The sequence below is a fragment of the Nilaparvata lugens genome, unplaced genomic scaffold (genome assembly GCF_014356525.2).
Source record: "Nilaparvata lugens isolate BPH unplaced genomic scaffold, ASM1435652v1 scaffold8570, whole genome shotgun sequence".
Lineage (NCBI taxonomy): Eukaryota > Metazoa > Arthropoda > Insecta > Hemiptera > Delphacidae > Nilaparvata > Nilaparvata lugens.
This window is the reverse complement of record NW_024094315.1, coordinates 1-10,285: the sequence shown is the minus strand read 5'-3', so window position 1 is coordinate 10,285 and position 10,285 is coordinate 1. Positions and strand designations below refer to the sequence as shown.

Sequence of the window (10,285 nt, the reverse complement as noted above, 5' to 3'; positions counted from 1 at the left end):
TCTCTTGAATACTTGGTTTTTCACGTTTATTGTCAATGAAGATGTTTGTATTATCGACTATGGAGCCAATCATATCAAATCAAAAATTTTCAAAAACGCGTCCAATTCTGTGGCTGTGTCTCGGGCAGATATTTTAGGACATGGAAAGATTTTAACAATGTTCTTTGCGCTGGTTCTAGATTGTGACGATACTGGTTTGCTGCACCAAATAGTTTCTTTGTCCTTACCTATAAAAAATGAAAAATCATCTGATTCTGGAGCACCAGGATGTTCAAAGTCCATAACCTGTTCATTTTCTTGTTCAGACTCAGAGTCGGTAAGTTGGTGGTGAAGTATTTCGTCCTCAAATTCATTTGCGATATCTGAATCGTCGATATTCTCTCTGTCCGGTTGGTCCATATTCTCTCGTTCTTCATCTTCAAGTTCTTGGAGAAGCTGGGAAATATCCTCATCTCGTACAAAACGTGCCCTGAAAAAATTGAAACTCAAATTAAAATTCTGGTAGTTTCGGGCTGTAACCCCCCAAAATATCTAAAGAAATTTATTTGAGAATATAAATTTTTACCAATATAATTAGTTCGAACTCCCTGGTCTGGTTGAAGTTACTTTCCTCAAAACCATTTACGTCTGTGAACAGACGCCCTACTCACGCCCCAGTGAACAGAATAGCCTACTTGAAACAATAACTAAATGTATTATTCCTAGCTGAAACTTATGCGACCTTGAAAATTCCATCAATATGCTATATATGATTCAAAATGATGGTGGAAATAGCGAAAATATGTTAAAAAATGATATCTTCTAAGAATTTCTTGAAGACTGTTCTAATGATTGAAGAAAATTATGATGCTCAAATTAGATACTTATTCATTCCTATCAACTGCCACTAGTCTCATTTTAGGAAAAATGGCAGGGAATCTGTATTATTCTTGAGAAAATTTCATTTTATTTCAGGATTATTGGGATTATAAAAGGTTTCTTAGAAAAATTTCTTAGTGCAAGAGAAATAGCAAGACATTCTCTATATTTATGCCTAGTGACATTTTTGTATAAAATTGAATAAAATCACTGATTTGAAATAACTTGAATAGCCTATAGAGTCCAGTAATATAGGGGTGAGCCCCTTTCTAAATTCAAAGTCAGCGGTATTTTAGGGGTTCCCGTCCGGCCCTGGTTCAATCCCCCCCCCACCCATAAAATAAATTTCCAGATCCGCCACTGTGGGAGATGGAATAAATTTCACCCCTGCTACCTCCCACCTATTCCCCCCTCTAACTACTTACTAGTTAGACAAGGAATTTTTAGTCTCTATGTTTAGAAAATAGGTAAAAACCCACGTTGATACAGTCAAAATACATTGTACTTACATTGCTGGTGCTGATCTTGAAGCCTCACATGAGCAGGCGCCTGCAGCACTGAATGCGGTTGGTGTAGTGTTGTGACAGGGCACGTGCTTCACTCCGTGCGGCAAATCTGACTCCTCTCTTTGAATGACTGAACACGACTGACAGGAAGTTATTCTATGACATTTCTTCATGCGAGCCAAGCGGAAATAAAGTGAACTAGGATTACATCTAGCTCCCAAGGCATTTCTCCCACTACTTCCCGCCAAAATTCAAACTTTACTGGAAATGCCGTACGCAGTGAGGCTGCGCGCCCGCCGAAAGGTTAATAAACAGTGAAGAGTCAAATTGCTGTATATTTTTAAAAAATGGCTTGCAGGATCCATTCTACCCAGATATTAATTGCCACATCATAACACTGTGTTATTAAAAATATGCTTAATTTCTGCATGTACATAACTGAGTAAGTCACCATAACAATCATATATTTACAATAAAGTAGCATAGATATGATGTTGAATTAATACTTTTATTTCTGAACACAGCAATCATGAGTTCAACTTGTCTTGATTCGAAAAGTTCTGTAGCACTGTAAAAGCACTATTCGAGTCTTTTAATTTCCTCCTAAACAAAGGTTTGCTCTCTATTTCAGTTGTGATATTCATTTATTCATTTACGGTACAAATGAATATTTGTCACTGAAATGAATACAAAATAGTAGGCTATTCGGATAGTTACCTAAAATGCTAGTGCAGTGCAGACGAAGATCCCGCAAGTTTCTTGAGGTATGATTTCAAAACCGACCGAGTAGAATTTTTCTAGTGTCTTGTCCAAATAATTTGTTCCATTTCATCAATTTTCAGAGCCTGTAATAGAACATAGATAAATTAGATGAAAAAATAAGAAATTCACAGATGAATGAATGGAATCACAGTTCACCAATTATCAGACGCATCATATGAAAATAGAAATGAGATAATGAATAATGCATAATAGAAATTCATAGATCATCACAATGCATACTTGAAAAAATCATGCTTCTTCACCTACAGAAAAGGATCGTTAGAATTATAAACAATGAGAACTACCTGGCACATTGCAAAACTTTATTTTTTGAGACTGGAATACTAACACTCCCTTGTCTTTGAATCAGCTCTGATGGTTGAAAGAATACCGGATTATTTCCAGCGGAACCAACATATACATGGATACAACACAAGACGACATAATGACACCCATATACTGACAGTGAGAACTGGACTGGCGCAAGAGGGGCCCAGATTTACAACCAGATGCAGCAGGATTTACAACCATCTCCCAGAAGAAGAAATAAAAAATATCAAAAGCATAGGCACCTTCAAGGACCTCCAGAAGAGACACTTACAACAAAAGCCTTACTATAGCCTGCACGAATTCTATGATGACGGTGTGTTCCGCAGGGACGACCACGGCGCTGTCGCGCTACTAGTGGGATATCTACAAGTATCAAGCATTACGCCTCAACTACTGGACTGATTAACTTGACAATTTGCATATAGATTATTAATTATTCACCGTGGATGGTTATATTAATTCTTTTAATATAAAAGAATATTAGCCTATTAGCTTATTCTCCAAGATTAAGGTAGGTCAAGTTTTAAGTCTGTTAAATTTTTAATTAGCCCATTGCGGTGCACGGGTTATCTGCTAGTATTGAATTGAATTGGTGGTGGAATACTGCCCTGAATTGAGCCACTGACAAACTTGATAGCCAGAAAATAGTATTGTAGCAACTATTAAGTTGTAAGTAACTAAGTAAGTATAGGCCTACTTGAGTAAAAGTATACTAATGTTGTGTGACTCACCTGTCTGGTTGACTTGCTTTTCTGTGAGCATCAAGATTCAAGATCCAAAAACATCTAAATGCGTCTTCTTCTGTGTCTTACAATCCATACCAAGCAACTGCAAAAACAGACCCACATTATTATTATTGTGTACAATCTTACTGTAGAGTGGTCAAATAAAAAAACAAAATATTACCAACAGCAGGTAACCCGTGCTTTGCTAGGGACTAACTGAAAACTTCACAAACTCGACCTATTGGAGATACCTCCAATACCTTCTGTTTCATTCATTGTATTCAATACACATAATTACAGAACAACTATTCGAATGGCAAATAAAACAGTGACCACTTTCAATAAAAATTTAAATAATCAATCATAATTCATTCAAATTATAATATGCATTATCACAAAAGCAGCTGAACGGTGGAGACGTCTCCTGGGGATGATGCGTCATTGAAAAATATCCTATCCCCTACGTGTACAAGCCGATTCTTTCCATTATTACATTATAGATTTATCATTAGGTTTACCGGTACTTACCAAGTTGTCGTTCTAACAAGCTAAACTGTTATTATTTGCTAGGTTGGGATAAAACTAGGAAAATATGCTAAATATAAATAGGCTAACCTCCAAATTCCTGTATCTGTTTACCAAATTAACAGTTTCATTCTTTAATTATTTCCACATATAATTTAAATCAAAATGATCGGAGAGATGAGATAAAAACTGTCCTATTCCTCTTTTAAATTTAGATTCAGACTAAAAATTCCAAAAATTGGTTATCGATGGTTAATATTTTCATAACCTCAATTCATTTTGAGTTGAGTACAATTTTCAGTCAAAAAAAAAAATAACCAAAAAATCTGTAGGTCAATTGAAACCAATATTAAAAACTATCTAAATATCATTAAACACTGATATAATAGAGAATTATTCAAATAATATTTATTTATGGATTTCATCCTCTGTAGAGATGATAATATCTGTATCAAATCAAAGATGGACGCCGTTCTGTATCTCTGTATCACCCTGACGTCATTCTGTATCACTTGAACCAAAAATTTAACATTGGAGAGATAGGAAAATCAAAAACCAATACCAGGGTTTCAGAAGAACACAGGAGGTAAAAATGCAACGCGTGCTTGCAACGTAACTGACCTCGATGGAGACGGATTTTGGTAACCAGCTGTACCACTACACACCGCAAAATAATAATGAAAAAATAATTATGTATTAACAATTGATACGTTCAAATAAAATATTAAATTATTTCTCTGATGTATCAATTATCCTGTTTATTGGAAGCACTATTAACGCAATTCATAGTTGAAAAAAATAATGAACATCAAACAGCTGATTAGCTTGAACAGCAGGTAGCCAGCCGTACCACTACACAACGCAAAAAAATAATAGAAAATAATTAAGTATATCTATCATCAAATTAGAATTATGATATTCAAATAATTATTTTAAAAGTTAAGGGAAATCTATCAGGAAAGCGAGTTGTACAGCCCACAACAGCAACTTCTTCTGAAATACTTATAGAAACAAATCTATAGAGTCCTCAGTCACCGCTATAGTAGCATAACAGCTAATACAGAAAAATCTAATAATTTAATCAGTTATTAAACAAATTTCGTGCAACTAGATCTTATTTTGAGCAGAATTTACAGCTATTATATTTTTGATTATTGTAAATTTTCTTGTATAATTTACTACTGATCTTCAGTTTACTTGGACTGAGATTTTGAAATCAGGTTAACTCTTTATTCTTTGCTCTTTGAAAAAAAATCTTTTATACTAAAAACTATAATAAATCTGATCAAGAAAGTAAGCATTTTTATTGATTTCTTTCTCATTCCATAGTTAATAATCCCTCTTGGTAACTTAGTGAAAAATTACTTTAGAGTTGTTTGTACGTCAGCTAGTTTAATCTGTTATTTTTGACTAAGTTCTTATTTTAGACTATATAATTGTCAAGTATTCTATCAAGTAAACTTGTCAATTGTTCAATGAATCTTTTCTTATCTTCTGCCATTTACACAAACAGACCCATACTTGTGGGTCAAGTGGAAAAGGGGGGCTCTTATTGCCTCAACTTCGCCCACATCATTTGTAATGTTATAAAATGAAAATAAAAGACATTTATCTATCACTTGTTGAGTCAACCTCTTTCCATAGTTCGAATATCAACCGAATCTGGCACATTCGCATTTTTCATAAAATCCATGGTTTATCTAATTTTTTTGTGAAAAATCAAAATCGCTCTAACTTCGTGACCTTATGCTCTTTGATGAGAGGAACATGAATCTGGAATCCGATTTGCAAAATTCCTCACCGTTTGAAAATTTGCAAATTTTACGTTTGAAGCTGCATAACTCACCCTGTATAGTAGCTGGGGGTGCCAAATTTGGCTCAGACATTTCTCAGATAAAGCTTCATCTATGGTGCAAATTTCAGCCCAACCTGAGATACTTTTTTCTTTACTGTTTTAAAACGCACAAAGAAACATGAACAATCTATACCATAGGGTTATCTTCTTATGATATATTTTTTCTATGATAATAATCACCATACTAATTACTTGAATAATTCTAACGATTTAAAAGCCGTTTTCACAGTACCAGTTTGAACCAAATGTCGGCTTAATATGAATTAAATCCATGTTAAGTTTAATTGATATTAAAACACACCAGCTGATCCAATTCGGTTTAAGCTTTCACCGAGAAAACTGCACTTGGTGGGCAAGTAAATAATCGAAATAATATCATTATTTGAATCTTTCAAATTGAGAAATTTATTAAATAGTTGGATATCAATCATATTTCATAACACAAATTAAGGTACTTATCAGGTAACCGTTTATATTTTCAAAAGGCATAGTCTCTCTGTAACAGTAGACTATATTAATTCAAAACAATCAACTTGGAATTGAAACAATGTTGAAATTATTGGCCCGCTCGCCGAAGCGGCTCAGTTTGCCCCAACTGAAACAGATAATATAAAAGACACTGCGGTCAACTACTGAAACAAATCCGAATCAATGTATTGCCTTTTGAACAAAACAATATAGACATTTTAATAAAAGAAGCATATAACCTGGATTTCAAATCAATTACAAAAAAGTGCAGAAATAAAAAATACATAACAATTTACATACATGAGGTCCACGTTATAATGGCAGTATTATTAATTAACATTGGTATTGCCAACCGTGTCTATCATTCGACAAAGCAGATCCTTCTCTATCCTTCTCTAGCTCCTCAACGTCGCCAGATCGTGTTTTAACAATATAGAATAATATAATTGATGAACAAAATATTTAATCTCAATTATTTCTTTGGAAAACATCAACTTTCTATCAAAATTTGGAAGAGAAATGGTACAGGCTCTGCCTAGTTCTTCCTCCATCGTCATAATTTTATTATGATTATAGTGTTTAGAAAAATAAATGAATAATCAAATTTTATCACCTATTGTTTAATCATTGGAATGTGTATTTCCTTGACGAATAAAACATAATTGATTATTTTAAACAAGAATGAACAGTTGTTAATATGACATGAGATAGGCCTATAGCAGTAACAGCAGCTATCCTCTGGCAACGCTGTTTTCTTTGTTTTCTAGTGCAATTATAACGTGGACCTCACTAGCAGCAACCCAAACGGAGCAACCAACCAATCCTGACCTGCCGACTTATAGACTAGCCTACAATGTCGCTCGGGTAGAATCGTAGAGCCGTCGCTTAGGAAACACCTCGTAAAATGCCTATTGAAATAAGTCTTCGGAAGACGTAGCTGTTCTATCTCCTCAAGTTAAATTGGATGGGCACGTTAAACTGTCGGTCACGGCTGAAGTATGACAGTCGTGAGGCCATTGACGGCTTAAATGATATATATTCAGGCGAGGAGAAACTTCCGTCAGGAACTCCCCACCAATAAAAGCCATACGAATATTATTATTATGCCATGCCAGATTCAAATGGACAGATTGGCTAACATTAGGAAATATGTCGGCTACGTTTTTCAAAAACGTATTACAAGCTACGCTACGGCGGTGTGAGATGGCCTTCACATAGATAGATATCTATAGATAGGCTATATATTATTATATTCATCCATGAGTATGGTATATACAGCTGGATGGGAATTAATGACAAATTGCATTTATTCAAATGCTAATTAATGAATACTTATTACTAAACGAAAATCCAAATTAAATGCTGTAAATCACCCCGAATACTTGTGCTACTGCACATATTGACAACAGGGTTAACAGCTGGATGGAAATTCGATGAGAGCTAAGTTACTATCTAGAAATTATTTGCCAGCCGGGAATCGAACCCTAATTGCTAGTCAGCGTCAGGTATGCTCACGCTTACACCAAACTGACAATCTCTGGATAGCAGCGCTCATTTTATTCGAAGCCATAGCGGCCAGCCAGTCTACAGATGAAAATTCATGAGAAATTGCATTTATTCACATGCTAAATAATGAATGATTATTACTAAACAGTAATCCAAATTAAATGCTGTAAATCACCCCGAATACTTGTGCTACTGCAAATATTGACAACAGGGTTAACAGCTGGATGGAAATTCGATGAGAGCTACTATCTAGAAATTATTTGCCAGCCCGGGAATCGAACCCTAATTGCTAGTCAGCGTCAGGTATGCTCACGCTTACACCAAACTGACAATCTCTGGATAGCAGCGCTCATTTTATTCGAAGCCATAGCGGCCAGCCAGTCTACAGATGAAAATTCATGAGAAATTGCATTTTATTCAAATGCTAAATAATGAATGATTATTACTAAACAGTAATCCAAATTAAATGCTGTAAATCACCCCGAAGATTGACAACAGGGTTAACAGCTGGATGGAAATTCGATGAGAGCTAAGTTACTATCTAGAAATTATTTGCCAGCCCGGGAATCGAACCCTAATTGCTAGTCAGCGTCAGGTATGCTCACGCTTACACCAAACTGACAATCTCTGGATAGCATAGCGGCCAGCCAGTCTACAGATGAAAATTCATGAGAAATTGCATTTATTCAAATGCTAATTAATGAATAGTTATTACTAAACGAAAATCCAAATTAAATGCTGTAAATCACCCCGAATACTTGTGCTACTGCACATATTGACAACAGGGTTAACAGCTAGATGGGAATTCGATCACAACACCTACACACATAATACCTGAAGAGTCCAAGTCAATAAGTTAGAGAATGATAGTAAGGTATAGCCTGTATGGTTTCAGCTGTTGTAGCTACATATTGGCCCAACGTCGGCCAGCGTCGGCCAGCCCAGCGTAGGCCAACCAAGGCCAGCACTGGCAAACCACCAATCCACACTCTCGCGGTCGTCGTCATTAGTACGCACTTGGGCGATAGTGTGGATGCGACATTATAATTCAATAAAACCACAGATAATTATTGTTAATTTGCTACTTACCAGAGCTGATGCCCTGAAACCGACAGCAAGTAGCCGAATATGGTTAGCAACACCTGGTCGGGCAGTTGGTACTGGAGCGGCCGAGGTTGCCCAACTCATCCAGCATCCACATCCAGTGGTAGTGCGCATGCTCCTTGCATGTAGATCCACCACCACTAGATGTGGATGCCGCCGAGTGATCGTGGTGCGGCGGCGACGACTGCAAATCAAATCAAATCTTCATTTTTCCCAAAAACATAATTACAATAACAATGATTATAAAAAACTAAAATACAATATAAAATGAAAAATGAAATTCCATCAAATAGGATAAATAATATAGATATATTAAACCAAGTCCCTGCAAGGTTTGAAAAAACCTGAGCACAGATGCTGAGTGTTCAATGACTAACAATAATGCAAGAAAATCATAAAGGGATAACATGCAACTTAGTTATGTTAACTAACATGCATTGAAAATATCGGGAAGAGAAACAGGGGGTGAGGAAGAAGTAGAACCAGGATTTCACTATTTTGAGCCCGGATTCTGCTGCTTTCTTAGTATCCTCCCAATTGGCTCCCTTGAATAACAATCAAGTGTCATCGGCAAAAGCGATTGACACTCCATTTTTTAATTCTAACTTGGGAAGATCATTCATGTAGATTAGGAAGAGAATCGGAGACAGGACTGTTCCCTGTGCAAGACTATAATCAAGGCTGGTTTTATTATCAATTTTGAGGATTTGGTATCTATTGTTTAAATAGTTTTTAAATAATTAAAAATACAATCCGGCCTAAAGCAGCTGCTATGGCTGCGTTGTGCTGGTTGTGGGTTCGAATACCGCCAATGGCATGGTTGTTTTAGCATCTTATCACCAATGGCTGAAAAGAAACAATCAAGTGTGGTAAAAATTATAATAGTGAATGAATGAATGATTTGCATCGCGACTGGAATTCCCAAGTTTTAGACATTCCTTCACACACTTTTGTCATACGAAACACATACAAACGGTGGTAGTATATTCCAGCCCATATAATAATATTATAGTATACAGTATTAAATATACGAATGGCTTTTTATTAGTGTGGAGTTCCTGACGGAAGTTCTACTGTCGACTACTGTCAATTATTACTGTTTTGGACGGGTGAGATTGTAAGAACGGCACAGTATGAGAGACTACCAGCGTCACATAGACGCCCTCTACTATGGCACTTCTAATTATGCTATCTATATCTATGGTACCACTCACCGAGCGGTGAGGTCTAAAGAACGGACGTATTTAATAATAATTATAACCTTTATTTCTGCATAACTGAGTATGTCACCAATATTTACAATTGTCATATACAATAAAGTAGCATACATATAACGTTGTATTAATACATTTATTTCTGAACACAGCAATCATGAGTTCAACTTGTCTTGATTCGAAAAGTTCTGTAGCACTGTAAAAGCACTATTCGAGTCTTTTAATTTCCTCCTAAACAAAGGTTTGCTCTCTATTTCAGTTGTGATAGGCTATTCATTTATTCATTTACGGTACAAATGAATATTTGTCACTGAAATGAATACAAAATAGTAGGCTAGTTGGATAATTACCTGAAATGCTAGTGCAGTGCAGACGAAGATCTCGCAAGTATCTTGAGGTATGATTACAAAACCGACCGAGTAGAATTTTTCT

The 10,285-nt window shown here is 35.7% G+C and overlaps 1 protein-coding gene and 1 long non-coding RNA gene across 5 annotated transcripts; both read right to left on the bottom strand.

The window, feature by feature from the left end:
• Window positions 1-69: 69 nt before the first annotated feature.
• LOC120349179 lies at window positions 70-1,537 on the bottom strand. Its single transcript, XM_039419143.1, has 2 exons — window positions 1,368-1,537; window positions 70-469 (listed from the first exon to the last, which is right to left on the bottom strand). The coding sequence occupies exons 1-2, from the start codon at window positions 1,535-1,537 to the stop codon at window positions 70-72; spliced, it is 570 nt and encodes a 189-aa protein (XP_039275077.1).
• Window positions 1,538-2,126: 589 nt separating this feature from the next.
• Window positions 2,127-4,432, bottom strand: LOC120349178. 4 transcript variants are annotated; one of them, XR_005570292.1, is made up of 3 exons: window positions 4,328-4,432; window positions 3,188-3,284; window positions 2,127-2,209 (listed from the first exon to the last, which is right to left on the bottom strand). It is a non-coding gene; the product is annotated as an uncharacterized LOC120349178 (long non-coding RNA). The 4 variants fall into 4 exon arrangements; XR_005570295.1 differs by lacking the exon at window positions 4,328-4,432 and adding an exon at window positions 4,269-4,294; XR_005570294.1 differs by lacking the exon at window positions 4,328-4,432 and adding an exon at window positions 3,710-4,242.
• Window positions 4,433-10,285: the final 5,853 nt, after the last annotated feature.

Bases quoted from the DNA above. Each gene is read 5' to 3' on its own strand.
- LOC120349179 (XM_039419143.1), bottom strand. From the start codon at position 1,537: ATGAAGAAATGTCATAGAATAACTTCCTGTCAGTCGTGTTCAGTCATT. The intron at 470-1,367 runs GTAAGTACAATG...CAATTTTTTCAG, and splicing joins TCAAGATCAGCACCAGCAAT to GGCACGTTTTGTACGAGATG.